Source organism: Archocentrus centrarchus, chromosome 21 (assembly GCF_007364275.1).
Source record: "Archocentrus centrarchus isolate MPI-CPG fArcCen1 chromosome 21, fArcCen1, whole genome shotgun sequence".
Classification (NCBI taxonomy): Eukaryota; Metazoa; Chordata; class Actinopteri; order Cichliformes; family Cichlidae; genus Archocentrus; species Archocentrus centrarchus.
This window is the reverse complement of record NC_044366.1, coordinates 15,572,531-15,597,920: the sequence shown is the minus strand read 5'-3', so window position 1 is coordinate 15,597,920 and position 25,390 is coordinate 15,572,531. Positions and strand designations below refer to the sequence as shown.

Sequence of the window (25,390 nt, the reverse complement as noted above, 5' to 3'; positions counted from 1 at the left end):
TGTATAGTAGTTTAAAAAGTGGACTACAGCGTTGAACTCAAATAAAGAGTTATTTAAAAGCATTTGCACTGCTGGTGTTTGTATTATTCTAAATCCCATCCTTTAGGCTTCCATTTTTGCTGCAGCGCCTCAGCAATTGGTGGTGCTCACAGTGCATTAGTTGCTGAGATATTTTTTGCGGTTTGAACATCAATTTTCCACAAGCTCAGGGGGTTCAAAGATGGGTTGCGGACAGACTCCTCTGAGGCACTACCGCGCTTGTAACCAAATTACAAGCCCATGTATGTTGTTCTTCTGCTCATTTCCAGGGCAATCAACAGCGTCTGACAGTGGGCTAATGAGACACAGGGCCAGAACATGAGTCCTATCTGTAGCTGAGATCAGCTGCCATTAGCAATTGTGAGCACCCCCTTTTCAATTTTCTTAGAATTGACACTAATGAAAGAAGAGGCAGGAAATGACATCTGTTTAAGCAGTTATTACTGTAAAAGAGATAGAACTGACAAAAAGAGTAAAAGCGTCTGGAGAAGTTCATCAGTATAACTATATGAGCACAGTGATGGGCCTGCAGACAGATGCAGGATTTATTAACCAAAATTGTCGGGATTAATGTATACATGTCACACGGAGATAAACTGTTGCTCCCATTACCCATTACAACATCAACCACTTAGCTCCCACTTAAGAGCTCTTTCTAGCCATAATGGAGTGCACACAGGCAGAAAAAGTAGCCTGGAAGCAACTTTGATTTTTCTACGAGTGTGATAGCACATTTGGAAGCACATATGACAAAAAGAGCATATAAAAATGGAATTAAATAGATGCAAAACACACGATTATGACCACGGTGTTTTACTGCAATAGTTTGAGTACTCAAGAATCAATACTTATTGATTCTGTTAATTTGGAGGTAAACTGTAATTGTTTGTCTCTCAGCTTAAAAATATAACCTACTTCAATTTCATTAATGTTCATTAATGTTACCATGAAACTATATTAATCAGAAAAGACTTCCATTGCATCTCTTTATATATTGCAGCGCCATCTAGTGTCCATAAAGTTATCACAAACGGATATATTTCCTATCAGACAGCTCCTGATAAGTTATTATTATTGCAGCAACATCATGGTATCGCCAAAAAAATTAAGTGTATCAGGGAAATTTTCAAGAGCAAATTAAAAGATATTAAAAAAAAAAAAAAATCCTTTGATATAGGTGTCAGCAACAGTTGACACATAGTTATTATTCAACCCCGTGAAAAGACGCACAGACACAGACCTGGGTCCTAAAGCTATAATAAAGCAACCCGTTCCTGAACTGGCTGCTTTGTTATCTTGCCAAGCAAAACACAATGGGAATTGTTCTCAGCCTACATAATGCATAGTATGACAGCATGTTGTTCAAAGCAAGGTATTATAGGGAGGCTATGGTGGCTGGATTCCCACTTAGTCTACACAGTTATATAGTTATCAGTATCATTGTATCATTATGCATTTTTGATTGCATTTTATGTTTATATGTAAAGATACCCCAACATTAAACACCTGTACCATGCAAGGATACTATTCAGGATAGCTGTGGCACTTAGCGAGTCATATATGTTGGTTTAAAAGGTTTGATTAAAAACCTGTTCCAAACAGTGGCATCTTGTGGTCAACCTATAATCACATCAAATGTTTACGTCTAACTTTATTTCCTAATTTCCAACTGGGCTTGGCATATTTGGAACAAGTTTTAATCTTATTTATTTTGTATTTCATTTAAAATTTAAGCGTTCAGATATTTATAGTGGATGAAATGTCTTATGAGGAAAATAATAAGTAGCAGTGAAATTGGGGCCCTCATTGATGATGATGATGATGATAGAGAGGCCTGTCAGGACGGGTTTGAGGTGAATCGACAGGCTTTAGGACCCAGCTGAAGACTAAATGGAAATCACGTGGTAGCGCTACTGAAGCGGGGAGGACGTTGACTCTAGTATTGCTTCCCCCTGATAATAATAGACGTGGGGTAAAAGAAGACTGTATGTGAATGCATATATAACAGTTATAGATGCATATATTTTAGGTTTAGTTGTCACAGGTAGGCAGCGGACATGGCTGCTGCTGTCGCTGTCTTACTCCTCGGTGCGCTGACTCTTGCCTGTTCAGCTGTGAGTGGAAATTTGGTAAGAATGAAACTAAGTTATTTACAGTCAGCTGATCATTCTTTTTCCTGTCTCTACTTCCTTAAAACGTTCCTACAAAGGAGGATAAACAATTTCTCGAACCGTTAATAAATGAAAACATATTTTACCTACAGATGTTCATGCGACATCATTACTACCCGTCCAAGCTGCTACCCTATCCTCTACTGCGAGATATGCAGTGGGAAATTCTTGATATATTCCCAACACTTTGCCTCTCAGATCAGTTACCATGATTATATTGCAGGACTCTGGAGAGAGATCTTTCTCTATAGACTACAAAAACAACCGTTTCCTGAAAGATGGGAAGCCTTTTCAGTACATCTCAGGGAGTATCCACTACTCCAGAATCCCACGGTACTACTGGAAGGACCGGCTTGTTAAAATGTACATGACTGGACTGAATGCCATCCAGGTGTAAGCTGAACACATCACAAACATTTAAATATGCATTTTGTCAGGATTGTTTGTTGGCCTTTTGGAGCCTCCTACATTTACTTTGCCTGTACACAGATATGTACCCTGGAACTTCCATGAAACAATTCAGGGTGTTCAAAACTTCACAGGAGACAGAGATCTGGAACATTTTTTGGATCTGGCAAACCAGACAGGTCTTCTGGTCATCTTGCGTCCAGGACCGTACATCTGTGCAGAGTGGGAAATGGTGAGAAGAAGCAAAAGTTATAAATATAATGTATACACTGCCACGGAAGTATATTGCCCTCAGCGGAACAGTATAGGACAGAAAGATGCTTAAACAATTTAGAAAAAACACAAAATATTACAGATAGTTTAAAACAATTAGCTCTTCCAGCTATTTTCATCTTTGTTTGTTCACTGCATTTAAACAAAAGATTTAACTTCATACTTCATTAGGTACACCTTGCTAGTACCGAGTTGGACCCCCTTTTTCCTTCAGAACTGCCTTTATTCTTTGTGGCATAGGTTCAACAAGGTGCTGGAAACATTCCTTAGAGATTTTGGTCCATATTCACACGACAGCATCACACAGTTGCTACAGATTTGTCATCTGCACGTCCATGATGAGAATCTCCCGTTCCATCTCAAAGGTGCTCAGTTGGATTGAGCTGTGGTGTCTGTGGAGACCAATTGAGTACAGTGAACTGTCATGTTCAAGAAACCAGTTCGCGATGATCTGAGCTTTCCAACTCCTTGCACACAAGGTCTTGAATAATCAGGCTTCAACTTATCTTAAAGAACTTATAATACCTTATCACCCCAATACAGCACTCCACTCTCAGACTGCTGGTATATTAGTGTTAATGAGCAGTTAAACAGGTGTGCCTAATGAAGTGTTTGGTGAGTATATATTACTATAACTGTAGTAGGATACAGACATTTACATCATATTTCCGATATATTAAAAAAAAATACAAAATTTAAAATGTATGCAGCTCTTTTACTACAGTTCCCTTCAAACCCATGTGGTGAGATAAAAGAGGCTGACTGATCACACGAGAAGCTCGTTCTGCCTTCATTCCCTCGTTACTTTCTCTTGCAGGGTGGATTGCCAGCCTGGTTACTTCAAAAGCCAAACATCATACTGCGCTCAGCAGACACAGGTAAAACATGCACCTACGTTCCTTTTTCTTTTCTTTTTTTTTTATGTACTTTGCCAATTACCCATTTTCTCCCAGATTATCTGCAGGCAGTCAGCAACTGGCTTGCTGTTCTCCTCCCCAAAATAAAACCTTGGCTCTATGTTAACGGGGGAAACATCATTACTGTTCAGGTATAGTAGTGAATGGGTAGCTACAAAGTTTTCTAACAGTTAGTATGTTATTATTGGATTAAAAAAAATCATCTTAACTGCAGGTTGAGAATGAATATGGGAGTTACTACAGCTGTGACTACAACTACATGCGTCACCTGCGCACTCTGTTCCGCTTCTTTCTGGGTGAGGACGTCATCCTGTTCACCACCGATGGAAACACAGACAAGGAAATGATATGTGGGACTCTGGAAGGATTATATGCCACAATAGACTTTGGAACAGGTTGGTATTGTACAATGGTGCGTGAAGAAGAAAACAACATGTGCGTTTTCTTGTAGGGAACGGTCTAATTTCTACTGTGCGTTTCTTTTCTTAGAAACCAACATAACTGAGGCCTTCGCCCGGCAACGACGGTTTGAACCTCGAGGACCCCTGGTTTGTTACATATCAGTTCACTAAACCCAATCTTAAAATGCAGTAACTGAATATACACTCACTGGCACCTTAATTATGTACACTTGTGAAATGAATGAAATCCAACACAATTAAAAAAGTCTGATAATTCTGCTGATGTTCTCAGTGGGTGTACTAGACTGCAGTACAGTTAAAATGTTCCTTTACTTTACTTCCCTCATGTTTGTCAGTTTCAGTTTATTTAAACTTATTTATTGATATAGAACCATTCACAACAATAATCACAGAGACCCAGTGAACCCCTATAAGCAAGCACTTATTGCAGAAATTATTTAAAGGGGAATTGTTGTGCTCATTTAAAGCTCCATATTTTTATTCTTGGATACTACTGGAGTAGCTTTGCATGATTCACAGTTCAAAATAATCCTTATACTGGGCCTTTGTGCAGCCCCTTAGTTCATCCTGCCTAAAGCCAATTTTCTTTTTGATTGGCTGGCCCATGTAAACAGGAGGTTTGAATAGCAGTTGGGTGGGGCTTAATGTATGTGCTGACAGCCAGACCTACACTATACTGCCAAAAGGTTTTTACTCACCCAAATCTTTGAATTCACAGCTCTGTGCATGTGATTTAAATGGGGTTTATTGTTTTTAATATTATAAACATTAGTGGATAAAAACACTTTGTGTTCACTGAATAGATTAGGCTAGTTTGCCAGATTATTTTTTCCCTAATGTTTCAGTGTACATAATGACACTTGTCTTAAATTATGTTGCAGGTAAACTCAGAGTTTTACACCGGCTGGTTGGATCACTGGGGAGATCAGCACGCTGTGGTTGATGCTCAGAAGGTCAGCAGAGTGCTAGGAGAAATGCTAACCATGGGGGCCAACGTCAACATGTATGTCTCCACAAACCCTCAGTCCCTCCTCTGTGTAGAAATGCATTCAAATGATGAGATGGTGTTGGTATACTAATGTAAAAACCAAATCCAACAGAGGGTTTATTTTCCCAGCTTTTCAACTAGCCTGCGATATCAGTGGCATTTAGCAAGAAGTCCTGCTTGAAGCCTACTGAAGACAAGGATCTTTATAGCTCTTTTTGCAAGTACAGTGAAAGGCCACTGTACTTGTACAGTTACCCATTGCCTACTCCATATTTTTATTTGTCTTTATACTCTACTACAGTATTTTGGCATGAGCCAGAGTTCAAAATATTCCTTATTTATTTTATACTGGTCCTTGGGGCAGCCTCTCAGTTCATCCACTGTCTGAAACAGAAGGAACATCACCGAATAACGATGTAACCTGCTGTGATTTCTGTGTGGCACAGTGATGGTGTGGAGTCACTTCACAGAAAGGTGATTCTCTTTCGAACCTGCCAGTCAGGCCTGTGACCTTTCTGTGTGTAGTTTGCACGTTCTCCCTGTGCCTGTGTGCTTGGGTTTCTACCCACAGTCCAAAGATAAGCATGTTTTGATAACTGATGATTCTAAATTGATTATTGGTGTATCCTGCCTCTTTCCCAGTATCAGCTGGAATAGGCTAAAATCTCACCATGACCCTGCTTTTAGAAGCAGTTAAGAAAATAGATGGATTGTGTTTTCTTATAGTTTTCAAAAAAGTTATCTCAAGCTTTGGCTAAAATGTAATGATAGTTGTGGTCTTTTAATTGGATTTGTTCTGAATAAATAAAAGTCAGGAACCTCATCCTTTAAGATACCACTGTAAATTTCCCCTAGTATTACAGTCTATTTGTCTTTCTTCAGGTACATGTTTGAAGGAGGAACAAACTTTGGCTACTGGAATGGTAAATTCTTTTCATAAACTCAGTATTCATTCATTTCATCAGTGTCTCAGTGTCAGATCATATCAGGGTTTACATGATTTAGATGGAGATAAAAGATCAGTTTGCAGTGTAATGATCTCTATGCTGTTCCCACATAGGTGCTGATCACGACACCAGGTTTCGCTCAGTAGTCACAAGTTATGATTACGACGCCCCGCTGACTGAGGCAGGAGACCCCACAGAGAAGCTGTTGGCTATTAGAGATGTCATAAAGCAGGTAGGTACTGATTGAACAGCCACCTTCTAAGGCTGAGGTCCCGATTAATGCATGATTAATTCATCACCATTTCTCATCAGTTTAGAGAGATTCCCTCTGGCCCCATGCCACCAGCAACTCCCAAGTTTGCCTATGGCTTTGTGACCCTGCAAAAGGTAGCATCATTTCAGGAAACTGCTCCTGATGTCAAGAAGCATTTCTAAAAATATTCAAAACTCATCCAAGTCTAACATGGTTCCACATTTACAGGTTGGGAACATTAGTGGTCTGTTGAACACCCTTTCACCTCTGGGACCAATCAAATCTCACTATCCTGTGACATTCGAAGAAGTGAAACAGGTATGGTGTCTGTCTGAGGGAAACAGTGGCGATGCCATTATTGCAGAGACAGTAAAACTCTTGAACCATGGAGAACTTCTAGACTGTTGTGTCTGCAACCTATGCTGTCTATTGTGTTCAGTACTATGGATACGTGCTATATCGGACCACGCTGCCACGGAACCTCTCAGAGCCCACACCACTTATCTCTCCACTGAATGGGGTTCATGACCGTGCATATGTGTCCATCAATGGGGTAAGGGCTTACTGTGAACTTTCATTGATGTCCAGGTCAGGGGAAAACATCACAGGTTAAGTCTGAGCTTGTTTGTCTATGTCATACTGTGAAGTTTCATATATTTATAAATGATGCTGTATCTGTTCATACTTATGAAAACATACATCTGTATGAACAGGTTTTCCAGGGCCTGTTGGAGAGAGACATTGCACTGGTGACGAATGTGACTGGACAGCAGGGGGACACAGTGGACATTCTCGTAGAGAACATGGGCCGGGTTAACTTCGGCAGCAAGATTAATGACTACAAGGCAAGGCAACAAATAGAGGCAACAAGCAAGCAGAACACAAACATTTAAAAACATATTGGCTAGTGGAGCTTTCTAATGGTAGTAAAAAGATGGTAGCTATTTTGTAGAGTAAGTAAAATGACAGACTACAGGTTCTAGCTGGTAAATATTGTTAATTCCAGGGCCTGTTGAGCAACTTGATCCTGGGTAAAGACGTTCTGACTGACTGGAAAATTTACCCTTTGGACATTGAGGGAGCCATTGCTGGTGGATGGCCTCATGGCAACAGCCAGAAGTCCAACCCTGCTCCTCAGAGAAAACCTACACCTGGTCCAACCTTCTACATGGGGACTTTGCAGCCCAACGGGCTGGCATGGGACACTTTTCTCAAGCTCAATGAATGGACAAAGGTAATGTTGACTGTATTTAGGCACATTCTGGACCTGGCAGACTTTATTTCTTTGTGTGTTTACCTCATGTTTCCAGCAAGGAATAAAATATCTGTATTCTGTTGGATGTTTGTTGTTTTCCTTTATCAGGGTCAGGTTTGGATTAATGGTGTGAACTTGGGTCGATACTGGCCAACCAGAGGCCCTCAGCAGACTCTCTATGTCCCGGGACCTCTGCTCAACACCACCCTGCCCAACAACATCACAGTGCTAGAACTGGAAGGAGCCCCAAGACACTTAAGGGTTCTTTTTATGGACCGACCTCAGCTCAATATTACATCTGATAAGTCTTGACAAAGCCCACTGAGTTTTGCAGCATAAAAATTTTCTACACATTGCAGCTATCAAAATAAATACAAGTATTGATCTCACTAAAGCAAAATAGCCATAGTTGTCTGAACAATTGATGACATGAAGGAACTGCTGCAGAACAGTATTTCTATTGCACTGCCATTCTTAATTGGAGACGCAGACAAATACCTTATCAGACGTCAGCTGTTTTAATTTGACACAAACACTAATGAAATGATTCCTTGATCACTTGATGTTACAATACTCACTAAATGTGTGCCAAAGAAATAAATGCTGAGAGTTTATTGTTGCTTTTCATTTGACCTTTTCCATGATTACAGATACTGCAAATAAGTTGTACAGTGATTTTATTACAGGCAGTATATGTATCCAGGTGTTTAAAATCATCTGCCACAATAAAAGTGAGGCAAGTCAGAGTCTTAATTAACTGGTACTTTTAATGAGGTCGAGTCCCTCCAAGTAAAATATTTCCAGGTTGATGTTAGGTCTTTCCTGGAGGAGCATTTGCTTTCCGATGTGCTTGGACACAGCGAGGAGTGCAAAATGAATAATCCAGGTACTGAAAAGGGATCTTTCCAAGCAGAGACTCCCCACATGACCAGCACCTCCTGTTGACAAACACACAATGAATTTCAATGCAGCTTTTATAAAAAACTTGCCATTACATTAAGTATAAGCTCAGTGAGATTATGGCTCTTGGGAGACATACTTGATGTTAGAGATGCTGACTCCTGTTGCAGCAACTTGTGCTGCAAATCTCTTCTCTGCTGCCAGAGCTCTCTGTAATCAATAAGCCAATAATGAACATTTCCAAAAAAAAAAAAAGGCTTTTACAAGAATAAACTGCGGCGTTTTAGCAATACATTACACACCTTTTCACGATCAGTCAGAGATGCAAACTTCTTCTTTTCCTCTGCCTCCAGCTCTTGTTTCCTCCTTTCGTCTTTCTGCTCTTTTTCTCGACGCTTTTTCTGTGTCTTTTGGGCTTTTTTCTTTTCCAGCTGTTTCAGTTCAATCTCTGCCGTCAGCGGCCCAGGGACCTTGAGTAAGTCGTAAGTTACCAACTTGTGTTTAATGAAGTACATGTTAAAAGGTGCACAAGTTTAATCTTACTTGTGCCTTGCTGTAGTCGTATTTGTCAGGATTCTCCCCCATATATTTACGAAAAACGTTCCTCGTGTCTTTGTCAGGGGCGACGAGATACGGTGTCTGCCCTTTATTATCCCTGTCAAGGAATATTGTAGAAATAATAATTAAGCCTGGCCAGAGTTCACTGTGCACAGCTGCTACATGATCAAACTTGTACAATACTTGACAACAATATTCTTTATACCTGCAGGAGGGATCCGCTCCCATTTCTAGGAGCAGTCTGATCGCTGCCTTTTGTGCAGCAGCTGTGGCAACATGTAGTAATGTGAACCCTGATGAGTCGATGGGCTTATTTAGTGGACTCGAGGTGTCAGAAAGTCTGCTCTCCGCCTGCTCTCGACCCTCTGCCATTTCTACAGGGAGCTGGAGGAATGTACGTAGAGCATCCACATCCCCAACCTTGCAGGCTGTAAAGAGCGCATCCCTCAGGCCGTAGTCACATGACTCTTCAACAATGTCTATAAAGAGAAAACTTGATGAGTTTTCACGCATGAAAACAGCACATTACATAGTTTTTGCAAGACTGAGGAACAAGTGGACTTAAAGGAAACAAACAAAAAAACCTAGATTTAAACCCCTGCTCACCATCCGCTTGTTTTTTGCTCAGTACATTCTGTTTCTTCTTGTTCTTTGACTGCATTTCTTGAGGGGCATCTTCTGCTGGTGTAACCTCTGGCAGTTCCTCTTCTTCACTATTTGCTTCTATGCGCTTCGATTCTGCCCCAAATAGATGTGATATTTTATACATTTTGCAGAACATTTGAGTAATAAGCTAGCATTCCTTGGATTCTTATTGCCACCTGTGATTGTATAATTGATCATTGATCTACCTTCATTTGGAATTTTAACTTCCTCCTTCTTTCTCCTCCTTCTCCTCCTCTTGTGCCTGGAGGGATGGATTTCATACTCCCTGAGGTCCAGGGTTCCTAATGTCATCTCCACCATCTCCAGCTGGATCTCCCCACCCGCTTCTTTATCAGAGCTGTCATGGTTTTCTTCTTCTGATACCAGCAATAAATTTTCACTCACAATATTATTATTTAATGCCATTTATTTTAGCCACAGATCAACAGAGAGCTTACAGAACATAAACCTACCTTTCTCTTCATCTGTGTTCATTTCTACTATGGGTTTAACGGCTCGTTTCCACACCTTTTTCGGTGGAAAGAAGACTGCAGACATGTCTGTGTCTTTGCCTGAAATAAGATGTTACTGATTGAATAAACATGCCTCAGCTGCACAAAAATGTGCAGGAAACATGGTATTATTTGAAGTATTCCATGCCGCTTACCATACACGTGAACAGTAGAAAGCACCTCGTGTACCCTCTGTACCTCTCGAAATGTTGCCCTGCGTGTTGCAATGGGGACTGTGTGGACCCTGGGATCTTTTTTTTCAAGGGGAGCCCCTCGACCACCAAAGAAGATAGTTTTATTGTAGCTAGGAGCTCGTACAAATATTTTAGAGGCCCCTTTCAAATGTTCAACCCAGGTTACAAGAAGATCCTGAATGTCCTGCAAAAAGTTACAGAAGTGTTTAAAAAAAAACAAACAAAAAAACTGCACATGAACAAAAGAAGTACAATTTCATCTTATGAGTGAAGCCGAGAGTTTTAACCACACAGCAAAAACTAAACACTTTATTTAATAAAGCAACACTTTGGCTCCATGGCTGCACTGCTATAATGTCATAAAAGCAAATGATCCACTCTTGGAGAAGCAGGAGATAGCCACTGTTTGAAAACTTCCACCCAACTTTGTAAAGAAAAAAAAAAAAAGGCAATCAGATGGACTGTAATATCACCTTGACTAATGCTGCCTCATTGTAACGCCTCAGAGCAGCTCCTGCAGATTTTGGCGCGTGACTGCGGTTCTGAGAGTCTCTGAGTCCCTGGGCGGTGCCTCGTTTGGCTCGTACTGTGTACCGGTGGAAGGTCTTGTGCAGAAGGACTTGTTTTCTAGAACATAAAATACATTGTGTTGGATGCTTCACATCTCTGAGTTGGCTGTCCTGTTGTGTTTTCAATCTATGCCATAATGTGTAATCTGAAAGCCAACAAGCATGGAAAAAAAATAATAAATTACCCTTCAAATACAGCACCAGCAAAATGACCTCCACCAGTCATGAGAATGACCCACACAGTCTTCTTAGTTATGGCTTTCAGAGAGGATTCTGCATCATCATCTGACTGGGACATTAAAGAAAATTACATAACATTAAATAATAAAAAAATCAAGTGCTTTAAAAAAAAAAAAAGAAAAGATTACATACTGTATTGGACTAAGCTTGCTGAGTCTCACCTTTCCCTGCAGTATGCAGCGGTAGACTGACAGATAATCTCCTGCTGTGTTTTGGAAAACCACCTTACTGGAGAGCCGACCGGTATTTAAAGAAGTTTCACCTGAGCTCTCCTTGTCTTTGTCAGAGACATTTCTGCTTACTCCCCCAGCATCGCTATCTGAGTCTTCTTCCTCTGAATCAGACTCTGAGCCTGAGATACTTGACAGGTCTCCTATAAAGGGACAACAATCAGTCAGCTGTTACAATAACATTAGCTGCCTTTTTCTCCTTGTTAGATCTGTAGGACTCTGTAGTTTTCTCACCAGCGCCCGTCTTCCTCTCAAACTCCTCTGCTGTGAGGGGCGGCAATCCAGCCATCTTTAGTCTCAAGTTGAACCGATGCCAGTCAAGCTTGTAGTGCTCCCGCTGCAACACAAAGCACATACTCAGGCACTGGTCTTCAATATGTGAACAGATCTTAGAGTAGTGTTTGGTACATAGTGGTTACCTGCTCCTCACGGTTAGTAAAGGGGTATCTGCAGGCTGAGCAGACCATCTTGTCTGACACCTCTCTAACCAGGTTGCAGTCGCCTTCTCGCCTGTCATCTTCTGCACTTTTATCTTCCACATCTGTGTGAAAGACATGAATGACTGAACAAACTGGGCCTCTTTTTCCACAACAACACGCAACAGCAGTGATCCACACATACAATCTGCGGCGTTGCCAGCTATTACACCTTCCTTCGGGACGGGGTTCACCTCTCTCAATCCAAAAGCCCCATCATTTAAGCCCAAATCAAAGACGGAGCGACAGTCGGCCCTGGCTGTCATCGTTTACTCGTTGGTTTGTCTCATCATTACCTGTCATGGAAAGAAACAGAGACCTGCTTTAAGCTGTGTTTGGCGTGGACCTAAAATATAATTCGGACATATCCACGATAATTAACTGCAACAGATCATTAACATTCACTCTCCTGCACAACACAGCAGCACTGTAACTGCAGCTGGAAACAACCTTAAGCCTATATTTATAGTTACAGCTTTAATCTACAAGGCTAACCCTATTTTCGCTAATGTAACTATGAGTACGTGCTCTTTGAGCGACACGTGTAGCCACAATCTTTTATAAAAACATCGGTTGTATCTACTTTTTAAAAAAACAGGTCTTTAAGGGCATTACAACTAATACAAGTTACAATGAACTAACGTGAAAATAATAAACGACTTACCATAAAAGGCCACGATAAAAAAAAAAAAAGCTGAGCCAACCTTATGTTAACATACGATTACGCTGACATTTCTACGGAAGCCCAAGAACGTCATTAATGCCTCAGCGAGTGGCGTTCAAAGGTTGCAAACTGCATATTTCACTTTACAGAGCCGATTACAATAATTATTCAGTTTATGCATGAGTGAGGTTTTCTTTATACTTAATAATAGTTCACAGGCATAGCCTACCAGTATTTAAATAAATGTACTAGTGGGCCTTAAAACACTATATATTGTAATAATTTTTTTTTTTAAGTTTCATCTAAATTACTTGAAATAATTAAGTTAATCTGCTTAACAAATGGTAAAAGGCACTCACAGACACTTCATTTAATGCACCTTTTTGAGCGCTCATTAATTACATCTAATCAGCCAATCACATGACACCAACTGCATTTAAGTATGTAAACATTGTCAAAAGGACCTGCTGAAGTTCAAACTGAGCATCAGAATGGGGAAGAAAGGTGATTTGAGTGACTGTTGATCTACTGGGATTTTCCCCTCAGCCATCTCTAGGGTTTACAGAGAATGTTTTGAAGAGAAAATATCCAGTGAGCGGCAGTTCATTGGACAAAAATGCCTTATTGATTCCAGAGGTCAGAGGAGAATGGCTAGAGTGCTTCGAGCTGATAGAAAGGCAACAATAACTCAAGTAAACACTGGTTACAACCAAGGTATTAAGAAGAGCATCTCTGACTGCATCAAACCTTGAAGCAAATGCACTACAGCAGCAGAAGACCACACTTCTGCCATCCCTGTCAGCCAAGATCAGCGGTGGGAAGTTACAAAGTACTTTGTTACTATACTTAAGTAGATTTTTTTTTAGGTATCTGTACTTAATCTGTACTTTACTTGAGTACTGACTACTTTTTAACCTTTACTTCCTCTTACGTTTTACACAAATATTGTTACTTTCTACTCCTTACATTTTCAAAACAGACTCGTTACTTTACGTTTAAGGCGTCTGAGAGAAGTTTTTATTTCGGTCACTGCGCCGTCAAGCATCATATGATCTGAACCTAAATGGCAGAACAATCACATATAAGAGACAATCCACGGGGGTTATTGCATACAAAACTGTTTAACCCCGCAACTCCGTCAGTGGAAAAGCGGCTAGAGTTCATGGTCAGAGTTACAGGTTACATCAGTGTAGCAGACATGAGTTTGAATCAAAGCTGCTGATGCAACATTTATACAACCTGTATGCTGTCAGTGTAGGGGATGGAAATCGGCCAAGATAGCTGTGAAATACTGGGTTATATCTTTTTGAATTCAGTTCATCCACACAGAGCAGTAAACCTCAGAGCAGCAGCAGCTGATCACAGCCTGCACACCAACATCATTTACTGGAGTTCACAATAGAAAGTTGTGATTTTTCTCCCCATGCAGAGCCACTACAGCTGATCTTAGGGTTCCTTCTGAATCCCACTTTAACCCCTGAGCATACTCATGTAAACTGTATATTCTCATGTATTATTTTATATTATTACAATAATGTATAATGAGGTTCGGTTAGCTTTACACAAAAATAGCAGGTAGAAATGTCCTCCAAAGAGCTACTTTTACTTTCTTACTTTGAGTACATTTCAGAGCCTGTACTTTTTTACTTTTACTTAAGTAAAGAAGTTGAACCAGTACTTCAACTTTTACCAAAGTATTTTTTTAACACAAGTACTTATACTTCTACTTAAGTACAGAATGTCTGTACTTTTGCCACCTCTGGCCAAGAACAGGAAACTGAGAATGGTTTTTACAGGCTAATCAAAACTGCACAATAGAAGATTGGGAAAATGTTGCCTGGTCTGATGAGTCTCGATTTCTTCTGCAACATTTAGATAGTACGGTCAGAACTTAGTGTAAACAACACGATGAGTTGTGAGCCCAAAGACTCAGCCCTTACCACTGAACCAAAAAGATCTAGCTTGCTCCAAAAAAAGAAAAAATGCCTTTCACTGTCTGGGTTTTTATAGACAGCATTTCCTGAAGAACATATCATGTGACTGCTGAATGATTTTGTAACTTGTTCTCAGCTGTGGCAGCCTGGTTGCAGCTGCTGAAGCTGTCATCAGCCTGTGCATTTAACCAACAGAGGAACTGGACATGTGTTTGTAGTAACAGAGCATGTGTGAAAGGTTTTCCCAGCATTGTAGTTTTGGAAGCTTGTTTCTGCAAAGGAAAAAAAGAATGCCATCCATAAGTCACAATTTTGGGTTACTTACTCAAACATCTGAGAAAATAATTTGAAATTGAGAAAATAACTAGAAATTTCAAGTTATCAAGTTAAAATTTGGGGATAATAAACTAAAAATTTGAGTTACTGATGGCAAAAAATGTTTGGGTTTTTTTCAATGGCAGAAACAAGCTTCCACACAACTGTCTCCAAGCTCATTTTGTTGATTTTCTATGAGCAACAAAAATATCAGGTGTGTAGTAATGTATTATATTAAGAAAAACAAAGGTTTTTTTTAAAATTTACTGTGTAAGTTGCCAGTTGGATTGTGTAGGAAATTATATATTCTTTGATTTTGTTTGTAGTCAGAGGTCAGAAAGCTGAGTTGGCAGTTGCCATTGCAGGCAGCCTTACAGCGGTTCAAACTGACCTGACCACACACACATACATTTGCTATTTTATGATAGAAAAGACATAAGATCTCAAATATACGGGCAATGTTTGGCTTGTCCAGACAATTGTAAGGGGTTTGGTGAAGTCTAGATGAAATGGGGAAAAAACAGGGAGTCAAAATTATGTTATGCAAAATATTTAAAATGGCTGAAACTGTCAATTTATTCAGCATCAGCCACTAAAGTCACAGATGCCAGAAATTTTAATCTTACCTTATACTGTAGTTGAGATGAGCCAAATATTTGTTACCTCATTTAATCACCACATAGAAGCAGTCTACCATTTCTGATTATGTGAAGCACCAGAGTAACGAGAAGCTGTCAAAGTGTCTTTCTGGTATTTTTTTTTTTTTTTGAGATATTCACTGATATTTGCCCTTACTGATAGTTAAAAACAAGCAAACAATAAAACAGAAGTACTTCAGGAACAAGAAAAAGTTTATATTTTATTAGCCGTTTTAAAAAAATGCGCTTTATTGTAACTATTAAAATCTGTGTTTGCAAGTCACTGGTTTTTTTCTGACTTGCAGGTTGGCACAGGGAGCAAAGCTTGCACTGTTGACAAAGAAAGATGAAAAGCATGTTTCAATCTGTATACAGTAAATTCACTCAGCTGTAGATATTCTCTCAGTGTTTCCCATACCTGCCAAATGATGAGCCTCAACCTCTTCTAGCTGCTGTTTCACCTGCTGGATTTCAGCAACAAGGTGACCTGCCTTAATTTTGGCACTATCACTCCTGTCCTGCAAACTGATCCTTTCGCTCCTAAAACATATTAAATATATAATGTAGGTTTGCACATGTATTTTTTCTTTTATGCCCTCAACAGTTCATAATACCTGTCTGGGGAGCTTTGGCCATTCAGTTGTTCAAAGAGATGTACTTCACGTTGCAGCAGATGACCCAGATGTTGCAATGCATTAACAATGTCACTTTTTTCCATCATTAAATCCACTCTCCGTTCAGTTTCTCTGGTACTGCAAAAGACAGCAGAAAAAATGATTTAATGACTGCACATTTAGGAACAAAGGCCAGCATCACACTTAGGTTTACTATGTTATAATATGAATGGGCAGTGGGTAATATTTTTTTTTTTTTTTTTTAACTGTAATTTATCACTTCCTCCGTGAATTGACAACTTATTGTGGTGGAGGGGCCTGTGTGTCCCAGTGATTCCAGGAGCCATGTTGTCCGGGGGGCTTTGCCCCCTGGTAGGGTCTCCCGTGGCAAATTGGTCCTGGGTGAGGGTCCAGACAAAGAGCAATTTATATGAAAAACACATCGCAGGTCGATGATTGATTTTTTTAATCGTATCATGAGGTCTCCGGCCATGTGTTCTGGACACTCGGGTGAAAAGAGGAGCTGAGCTGTCAACTGATCACCACTGAGTTGGATCAGGTGACAGGAGAGGATGCTGGACAGACCTGGTGCACTTAAACCTAAACATACAGTGATGGTGCTGGGAACACCTGGCAGAGGCCCCAGTCCGCGAGATCTTCCACTTCCACCTCCGGCAGAACTTCGACAGATTTCTGAGCGAGGCTGAGGACATTGAGTCTGAATGGACCATGTTGTGCACCTCCATTGTTGAGTCTGCTGCTCAGAGCTGACATGTGATACATTGCATTGGAAGTAGCCATTAGAAGATGGGTACATTGTGATCATAAAGGGATGGATATGATCAGGAACAATACTAGGGTAGGCTGCGGCAATTAAACACTGCTCAGTTGGTGGTAAGGGGCCCAAGGGTCGCTGAGAAAATATCCTCCACACCATTACACCACCACAGGAGCCTGAAATGCTGATGCAAGGTAAGATGTTGTCTACTCCTAATTCTGACCATATCATCCGAAATCAAGACTCATCAGACCAGGCAGGTTTTTCCAATCTTCTACTGTCCAGTTTAATTTTTGTAGCTTCAGTTTCCTGTTCTTAGCCAACAGGAGTGGCACCCAGTGCGGTCTTCTGCTGCTTCTGCTTCAAGTTTCAGTGTGTTGTGCATTCACAGATATTATTCTGCATACCTCGGTTGTAAATAGTGATTATTTGATTTACTGTTGCCTTCCTATCAGCTCAAAGCAGACTGGCCATTCTCATCTGACCTTTGGTATCAACAAGGCATTTTCACCCAGAGAAAGCGCTGCTCACTGGATAGTTTCTCTTTACTAGACTACTATCTGTAAACCCTAAGGATGGCTGAAAGGGAAACTCAGCAGTTTCTGAAATACCTGGTTCCAACAACAATCTCACGTTCAAAGTCACTTAAATCACCCATCTTCCCCATTCTGATGTTCAGTTTGGACTTCAGCAGGTCGTCTTGACCATGTCTAGATGCCTAATGCACTGAGCTGTTGACTGTGGTTAGATAGTTGCATTAAAGAGTAGTTTAAGAGGTGTACCTAATAAACTGGCCGATAAGTCTACAGCAAGTCTACAGTCTGCACCTCAATGCACCCTCCGACGGCAGCAGGTATCGCATCACACAGGTTGAGAAAAATAAATCGTGTTTTGACAGTAACGCGACAGGAGCTAAATTTAATTGGAAACTAAAGTAAATGAGTGGTGCACATTGGGATACCATTTAATGATCTCTTCTTCAGCACGCAGTCTTCTCTGCTGGACCTCCTCCAGTTTACGAGTGTTTTCTCGGATAGCACACCGGAGCTCATTAATCTTCACCTGCGATTCCTGCAAATTGCAAAGTTTGCATGTTGTAATTATTCCTAGTCTGCTGGCAGAGTCAGAACCTGAGCTGTTAACGAACTGGCATCCCGGTTTGTTAATATTTATGTTGTTTTATTTGATAATTACTAACTTTAGCACCAGTGTACATAGCTACCAGGTAGCTAATCATGCACATGAAAGCTAGCATACAGAACAACGTTGACTTACCGCAGAAACCTCGTCTTGTGTTAGAACTGTGTGGCCAGAAATTGCGGTCATGATGGTATTGTACTGTAATTTACCCAGAAGTATTTCTACGTCTTTCGAAACTCGACGATGCCTCTTTATAAAGACCGCTTCCGGCTGACTAACCAGAGCCCGGATAGCTCAGTCGGTAGAGCATCAGACTTTTAATCTGAGGGTCCAGGGTTCAAGTCCCTGTTCGGGCGTCAGAGTTTTTGTTTTTGTGTTTTGGGTCACTGATGAGTTGAAATTAGCAGCATGGCATCGCATGTGAACTGATAAGGTAAGCTTAGTTTCAGTAGAAAGAAAACAGCACTCCTGGTACACGTACACACCTAAAGCCTAAAATTGTACCAAACCTCTGCCAAACATTAAAACCATTTCATTTCAAGCTAGTCATTGAATTAAAGCTGTTATTATGCGCAGTGAGACCTCACATTATGCCACTGTTGCAGATGTTGTTTATGAAAGAATCAAACTAATTTGGGGATTAAACTCACTCACAAACAAGCAACACCAAACCTGTTATTTACTTGAGGTAATCATGGGTATTATCTAAGGACAGCAGCGGGAACACATATAAAGCTAGGTGTTAGTGCATGTCAAATGGCATCACTGAAGGCATACCTGACTGGTAAAGATGGAGCGGATTATCCTCCTCTGCATGGTTTCTATTTGTCTCTCAGCTGTGCAAGCTCAGGTAAATTTGTTTGGGACTGGGGTGAGGCTGAATTTAACAAACTCGTGAACAGAACTGTAAATGTATTTGTCTGTGCTTTTTGCAGAAATTGTTGTTCCACCACAAATGGGGTCCCCTCGGCTACAAAGGTGCATACAGTTTGGATTTAATCTGAATGTCATTATGATTGAAGTTAAACTACACACTCCCCTGACCGACTTTTCTTTTGTTCTTAAGAACGGAAAGAACGCATTGATGAAACAGCAATGGATAAAATCATTAAAACCAACGAGCGTCAAAGTAAGTCGCACACACTTTAGGTTTTTCGTTGTACTTTCCACAATATACTGTTAAAAATTTTCAACTGATTTCTACGTCAGCTACCCAAATTATTGATGCCACCACCACCCTCAGAGAGGGAGACATTGCTGTTTCTTCTGGAAGACGCTCCAATATCTGCTTTGCACGGAGCTGCCTCTGGTCCAAATCAGTGGATGGGCATGTCTACATTGCATATAACCTCTCACCTAAATACAGTATGTTGTTTTAGTGTTTGAGGCATAAATAAATGCGTTAGGTTACAGTCTGCGACTCTTTGAGATTTAGTAACCTTCTATTCAGTGATTTTATAAAGTATATGTCTCATGCTGACCCATTTTAAACAACTGAACAGGTGATCTGGATGCAACACTGATAAAGAAAGGAATGGAGAACATAGAGGCAGGTACCTGCGTGCGTTTTGTTCCTCGGACACACCAGAGAGACTACATCGACATCCAGCCAAAGTCTGGGTGAGAGCTGATGCTGATGAGAGGATTAGTTTCCACATCTATAGCAGCGCTGTGAATTCACCACTTGAAGTCATTCTTCTGTCCGTTTGTGTGATAATCCAGTTGCTGGTCCTACCTTGGAGCGCGTGGTGGAAGGCAGACTGTGTCTCTCCAGATCCCTGAGTGCATTCAGGTTGGAGTGGTTTCCCATGAATTCATGCACACCCTGGGCTTTGTGCACGAGCAGTCTCGCTTCGACCGGGACAACTATGTCACCATCATGTGGCCAAATATTTCGAGAGGTAATTTTAAAGTGTGCAGGGGTTGGAAGAGGTTGGCATTTTGAAACAGGAATGAAAGCTTTAACTGTATTTCTATGCAGATTTTTCCCAAAACAAGAATGTCATTTTTCCAACAGATCGCTTGAGAAACTTTGAAAAGTTCAAGACTGACAATCTGGACCTGCCCTATGACTATGGCTCAATTATGCACTTTGGAAAGTAAGTGAAACATTGTGTGTTAACCCCTCAACATATAAGTTACCCCCTTCATTATAAATATGTGTTTAGGTATGCCTACTCCCAGCGTGGGGAGCCTACCATCATTCCTAAGAAAAACAGCAACATCCAGCTGGGCCAGACTTCCCTTATCAGCCACATTGACAGGCTGAAAATCAACACCCTTTATAAATGTGGTTAGTATCAAACATCCTTAATTAAGTCCTAAACAGAGAGCAAAATGGCCACATATACTTCACTGTCACAAATGTAATTTCTTTCCGTCTCTCTGTAGATGACATGGATGATTAGTGACCAGACTGAATGGGGGTGAAGCAGGAGTAACGGCCAATATGTCACAACTGCAGCTGAATTCTTTGAACAGTTTCAATAAAGATTAATTCAAGCTTTCTATCAGCAAATCCTTGGTGTGCATGCAGTTTTTATATATTTTAAACTGGATATTTCTCTTTATGTAAACATATGCAAGCATTAGTTTCATACTAGTCTGGTTTGAAGTAGGCAAATGTATAATCAACGGTAATATTATGGCTCAATAGATATAAAGTAATAAAGCAGAGGTAGTAAAATAAGGTATGTGTAGAATCTGAGAATGGCTCACTTGATCACACTGAACAGGACAGGTGAAACTGTTTAATGAGTAGAGAAAAACAACTCTTTGGTATAAATAGACATGAGTGTGTCTGTATTTGAAAATGTGGCCCCTCAAATCAAGACGTGAAAATTTTAAAGGTCTTCTATGCCTGCAGTAACCGTGAGAGAGGATTTAATAAAGTGCTAGCACATGGGAATCTTTGCTTAGTCACTGCCCTTCAAAATTGGCCCCTTGATAAGAATAGCAATGATATCTGGAAAAGGATAAAGTTTTGTTTTTATATTTACCCATGTGACAAAAAAAATGACTGTTGTCAAGGCAGTTATGATCTGATAGCATATCACAAAATCACCGGTTGCCAGCTCAGTCAGACACAAATTGCTGGTCTGTCAGACTGAACGCGAACAGCAAAACACCTTTAAGTGCCTCGTTTCTGAAAGTGCTGAATCTTACGTGCAATAAGTACAGTGCATAAGTGAAGGTCAGCATCAGGACCACCTGTTACGGATTAGCTGTGGAGTTTTAGTAAATTACACACACCGCATGATGAGAGATCTTAATCATGCTTCATCATCGAACCAAGGCCCAATCAGTACAGAGCAGCGGAGGAGAAGTGAATATATAGATTCAGCCGAGCTGAGGAGTTCATTTAGCTCCTGCATCGGGAGGCCTCTGAACTGAAACTGGCAAACCAGCCTGAAACAAAACAATGCGTTCCATCATTATGCTTCTGGTTATCTTGTTTGGCTTGCTGACCCAGGCTTACACCCTCCCAGTTCAGGTCAGTACCAACGATAAATATTTCAGAAAAACATCATTTTGTTAGTCTTGTCATGCTTTGTAGCTGAAACATTTTAACGTTTCTCTTTTGTCTGGCAGAATTCTACCGGTGCGAATGAGGGGAAAGTGAGATTTAAAAGGAAATACTCAGGTGTGTTTTTTTTTTTACCTGCGCCTCATTTTGTGTTTTCACACTGATTCTGTTCATGGAAAGCACAAGATAATTATTCCATATTTGTTTCTGTGTTCAGAAGAAATTTTGGAACATGATGAAATGACTTCAATGGATCAAATCCTGAAAGTCAACCACAGTAAGTAAACTGTAAATTACATAGAAATGCGCTGATGTACGTTTTTTCTCTACACCCAGAAATTAATGTATTTTCTCGTAAGAGCTACGAGCCCTGAGAGGAATATCAATCAGAGACGGAGATATCGCTGTTTCATTCGTACGGAGTGCCATAAACTGCCCCGGCAATGCCTGTCTTTGGCCTAAATCTGTGGATGGATTTGTCTATGTCCCCTACATCCTATCTCCACTGTATGGTATGATGGTTTAAGATTTAAGAAAATGCTTCCAGATCTTTATACCTCTTTATTAATTTAGATTTTGCTTTTTTTTTTTGTGCCCTTTTTCCGGCTTTAGACGACATGGACAGAATCACCATAGAAACTGGAATGCAAGATATTTCCTCTGGAACATGCGTTAAATTTGTTCCCCGCACTCATGAAGCCAACTTTCTTGATATTCAGCCTAGATATGGGTGAGCATGACTCCTTTTTATGGCTTCTTACAGTGTGTTGTGATGATTGCATTGTGATGATAGACATATACAGTAGAACTTCTGCTCTGCACCCCCCAGCTGCTGGTCATTTCTGGGGCAGACTGGAGGGAGCCAGACCCTGTCACTGCAGACTCCTGGGTGCATGTGGTCAGGAATTGCTGCTCATGAGTTCATGCACGCTCTTGGCTTTGTCCATGAGCAATCCCGATCAGACCGTGACCACTATGTCACAATTGTGTGGAAAAACATCATGCAAGGTAAGCATGTTTTGATCGCTATATTATTTTAATTGCAGTCACCAGATTTGTCACAAGATGAGTCTAAAGCTGTTTCTTGTTTTGGCAGATCACATACATAACTTCAGGAAACAGGTGACAAACAATCTTAACAGCCCATATGACTACAACTCTGTCATGCATTATGGACGGTGAGCTGATCTCTGATTCAGCATAATTCTTTCATGTTTAGACTCAGGCATCACTGTGTCATTTACCTTTTGCACCTTTGATTCAGATATGCCTTCTCTGAAGATGGTGGACCAACAATAATCCCCAAACCAGATCCCTATATTCCCATTGGCCAGCGAGATGGGCCTAGTGCGCTGGATCTTCATAAAATAAATGTCCTGTATAACTGTGGTAGGTAGATTTATACTGTGAACTGACAGTAACTAGAAAAAAAGCTCAAGATTATTGACTGGATTTCCTCTCCTCACTATAGGCACCAGTGACTAACTGGATCCAGACAACTCTGCTGTTGTGTCCTGCCAGATGTCAGAAATAGTTAATTATAACTTCTCATCTTGAGTTCATAATATGGCAACATTGATTTAAGCTAATTCTGTAGCAATATATTTTTTATTTTTGTGTCTAGTCTGTACTATTAGATTTTGTTTATTCACCCTTGACTACAATCTATCATTCTGCCATGGGGTGTTATAAATGACCAGATAACAACTAAGAGCTGCATTTCTCTGATATAATTAAAGCGCCAGGCACCTGCTGATGCCAGTCACATCATTGTATCCGATCTCTGAAACATTCTGTTCCATTCTCTGCCTCCTTTCTAGCTTCTGTTGACTTTAAATAAAAAAATAATGCAACATTAAGAATAATGGGGTCTTTTTTCACATCTCTGTTTTCCAGAGATAGACTACAAATGAAATCTCACATCATTACCCATGTTTTTTTTTTAAAAATTGATATTGCCTTCAAGTGTAAAAGCAGAGTTTACTGAATTTCAGTCTGATAAGATTTTCTTTTTTCTAGATCTTTACACGTTCTTTCATATGCACTTATCCATGTGGAATGAAAACAGTATAAACTTCCCATATATGAAAATAACCACTGGATCTTATTAAACAGCTTTTTGTCAAGAGTTGGTAAATAAGATGTTCAGTATATTAATACAGGTCTGAGCTAACCAGAGTCCCCAACATTTAATTTCACAGTTGGCTGATATTAGCATATACAGAGATTTGAAATATATTTTGCTTGAATATTTCAAATATATGACTTTTGTAAAAGTCTACATACTATTTCTTTATCTGACAGCCAGGTTATATACACTCACTGGCAAAATCATTAGGCACAAGTCAGTGTATTTGTGCATGCAGACACGATCATGACAACCTGTTAAAGTTCAAGCCGAGCATAAGAATGAGGAAGAAAGGTGATTTAAGTGACTTTGAACATGCTTGTTGGTGATAGATGGTTATCTACTGGGATTTTCCCACACAACCATCTCTAGGGTTTTACAGAGTATGGTTCGAAAAAGAAAAATATCCCGTGAGTGGCATGTCTCTGTCTGGAAATGCCTTGTTGATGCCAGAGGTCAGAGGAGAATGACCAGAATGCTTTGAATTGAGGCAACAGTAACTCAAGTAACTAATAGTTACAACCAAGGTATGCAGAAGAGCATTTCTGAATGTGTCAAATCTTGAAGCAGATAAGCTACAGTAGCAGAGAACCACACCAGGTGCCACAGCTGAGAACAGGAAACTGAGGCTATATTTTGCACTGACTCACCAAAATTGAATAACAGAAAACTAAAAAAACGTTTCCTTGCCGATTCTATGCCACAAAGAATTAATGCAGTTTTGAAGGCAGAAGAGGGTCCAATTCAGCAGAGGTGGCAAAAGTACAGACAATCTGTACATAAGTAGAAGTATAAGTACTTGTGTTAAAAAAATACTTTGGTAAAAATTGAAGTACTGGTTCAACTTCATTACTTAAGTAAAAGTTAAAAAGTACAGGCTCTGAAATGTACTCAAAGTAAGAAAGTAAAAGTAGCTTTTTGGAGGATGTTTCTACCAGCTATTTTTGTGTAAAGCTAACTGAACCTCCTGACGTGCATGATGGAGGGTACGCCAGAAGGACTGTCTCTTATGTGTTATTGTTCCATCATTTAGGTTCAGAACGGTTTGACGACACAGTGACCAGAAACAAAAACTTCTTTCAGACATGTTAAACCCGAAGTAACCAGTCTGTTTTGAAAATGTAAGGAGTAGAAAGTACGAATATTTGTGTAAAAATTTAGGGAGTAAAAGAAAAAAGTAGTCAGAAAAATAAATACTCAAGTACAGATACCTGAAAAATCTACTTAAGTACACTAATGAAGTATTTGTACTTCGTTACTTCCCACCTCTGCAATTCAATACTAGGTTGGTGTGACCAATGAAGTGACTGTATGTACAGTAGTTAACTGTTAGCTTAACATTACAGTAAGGTAAGTTTTGGTCAACTTTACTGTAAGGGGTACATAGACTGGCATCATGTTGTGTGTCAGACTGCACAGTTTAATGCTACAGCAGTGTAGTGTCAACAAGCTTCATCAGATACAAAAAGAGAGTGAAATATGCCAGTTTTTGCGGGGGGGGGGGGGGGTACCATTGTTATCAGAGGCTGCATTCAAATAAAATGTAGCCCAAATTTGTCCTTCACCTGACCAATAACCTATAAACACTTTTTAAAGACATGTTCAAGTGGTAAGACTTCATCTCAGCCCTATACATAGTCTAGCCTTTACACACAT

General features: G+C 40.2%; 4 protein-coding genes and 1 non-coding gene across 12 annotated transcripts; 4 read left to right on the top strand and 1 right to left on the bottom strand.

The window, feature by feature from the left end:
* Positions 1 to 1,992: 1,992 nt before the first annotated feature.
* glb1l (galactosidase, beta 1-like) lies at positions 1,993 to 8,263 on the top strand. Its single transcript, XM_030757724.1, has 16 exons — positions 1,993 to 2,168; positions 2,434 to 2,603; positions 2,700 to 2,850; positions 3,709 to 3,769; positions 3,845 to 3,939; positions 4,023 to 4,203; positions 4,298 to 4,356; positions 5,112 to 5,233; positions 6,101 to 6,141; positions 6,279 to 6,397; positions 6,478 to 6,552; positions 6,647 to 6,736; positions 6,858 to 6,971; positions 7,132 to 7,263; positions 7,425 to 7,652; positions 7,782 to 8,263. The coding sequence occupies exons 1-16, from the start codon at positions 2,097 to 2,099 to the stop codon at positions 7,983 to 7,985; spliced, it is 1,914 nt and encodes a 637-aa protein (XP_030613584.1). The 5' UTR covers positions 1,993 to 2,096; the 3' UTR covers positions 7,986 to 8,263.
* A 36-nt stretch (positions 8,264 to 8,299) lies between these two features.
* On the bottom strand, positions 8,300 to 18,357 carry ankzf1 (ankyrin repeat and zinc finger peptidyl tRNA hydrolase 1). Of its 3 annotated transcripts, none has more exons than XM_030757722.1 (16): positions 12,662 to 12,745; positions 12,170 to 12,293; positions 11,941 to 12,062; positions 11,756 to 11,858; positions 11,453 to 11,664; positions 11,237 to 11,340; positions 10,956 to 11,109; positions 10,444 to 10,666; positions 10,250 to 10,348; positions 9,983 to 10,153; positions 9,738 to 9,869; positions 9,337 to 9,610; positions 9,117 to 9,228; positions 8,876 to 9,043; positions 8,713 to 8,783; positions 8,300 to 8,611 (listed from the first exon to the last, which is right to left on the bottom strand). In XM_030757722.1, exons 2-16 carry the CDS (start codon positions 12,261 to 12,263, stop codon positions 8,485 to 8,487), a joined length of 2,166 nt encoding a protein of 721 aa, XP_030613582.1. In that variant the 5' UTR covers positions 12,264 to 12,293; positions 12,662 to 12,745; the 3' UTR covers positions 8,300 to 8,484. The 3 variants fall into 3 exon arrangements, with proteins under 3 accessions (XP_030613582.1, XP_030613581.1, XP_030613583.1); XM_030757721.1 differs by having other exon boundaries at positions 8,302 to 8,611; positions 12,143 to 12,293; XM_030757723.1 differs by lacking the exons at positions 11,941 to 12,062; positions 12,170 to 12,293; positions 12,662 to 12,745 and adding exons at positions 17,902 to 18,011; positions 18,216 to 18,357 and having other exon boundaries at positions 8,305 to 8,611.
* hce2l2 (high choriolytic enzyme 2-like 2) lies at positions 17,767 to 20,595 on the top strand. Of its 6 annotated transcripts, none has more exons than XM_030757726.1 (10): positions 17,767 to 17,793; positions 18,791 to 18,930; positions 19,016 to 19,058; positions 19,147 to 19,209; positions 19,290 to 19,445; positions 19,583 to 19,700; positions 19,803 to 19,981; positions 20,098 to 20,179; positions 20,249 to 20,373; positions 20,472 to 20,595. In XM_030757726.1, exons 2-10 carry the CDS (start codon positions 18,871 to 18,873, stop codon positions 20,486 to 20,488), a joined length of 843 nt encoding a protein of 280 aa, XP_030613586.1. In that variant the 5' UTR covers positions 17,767 to 17,793; positions 18,791 to 18,870; the 3' UTR covers positions 20,489 to 20,595. The 6 variants fall into 6 exon arrangements, with proteins under 6 accessions (XP_030613586.1, XP_030613591.1, XP_030613588.1 ...); XM_030757728.1 differs by lacking the exon at positions 17,767 to 17,793 and adding an exon at positions 17,800 to 18,097; XM_030757727.1 differs by lacking the exon at positions 17,767 to 17,793 and adding an exon at positions 18,392 to 18,513.
* On the top strand, positions 18,364 to 18,436 carry trnak-uuu (transfer RNA lysine (anticodon UUU)). The gene has a single exon. It is a non-coding gene; the product is annotated as a tRNA-Lys (tRNA).
* Positions 20,596 to 21,453: 858 nt separating the features above from the next.
* On the top strand, positions 21,454 to 23,407 carry hce2l1 (high choriolytic enzyme 2-like 1). The gene is made up of 9 exons (XM_030757725.1): positions 21,454 to 21,573; positions 21,672 to 21,723; positions 21,824 to 21,883; positions 21,966 to 22,118; positions 22,219 to 22,336; positions 22,436 to 22,614; positions 22,703 to 22,784; positions 22,871 to 22,995; positions 23,078 to 23,407. Exons 1-9 carry the CDS (start codon positions 21,502 to 21,504, stop codon positions 23,089 to 23,091), a joined length of 855 nt encoding a protein of 284 aa, XP_030613585.1. The 5' UTR covers positions 21,454 to 21,501; the 3' UTR covers positions 23,092 to 23,407.
* Positions 23,408 to 25,390: the final 1,983 nt, after the last annotated feature.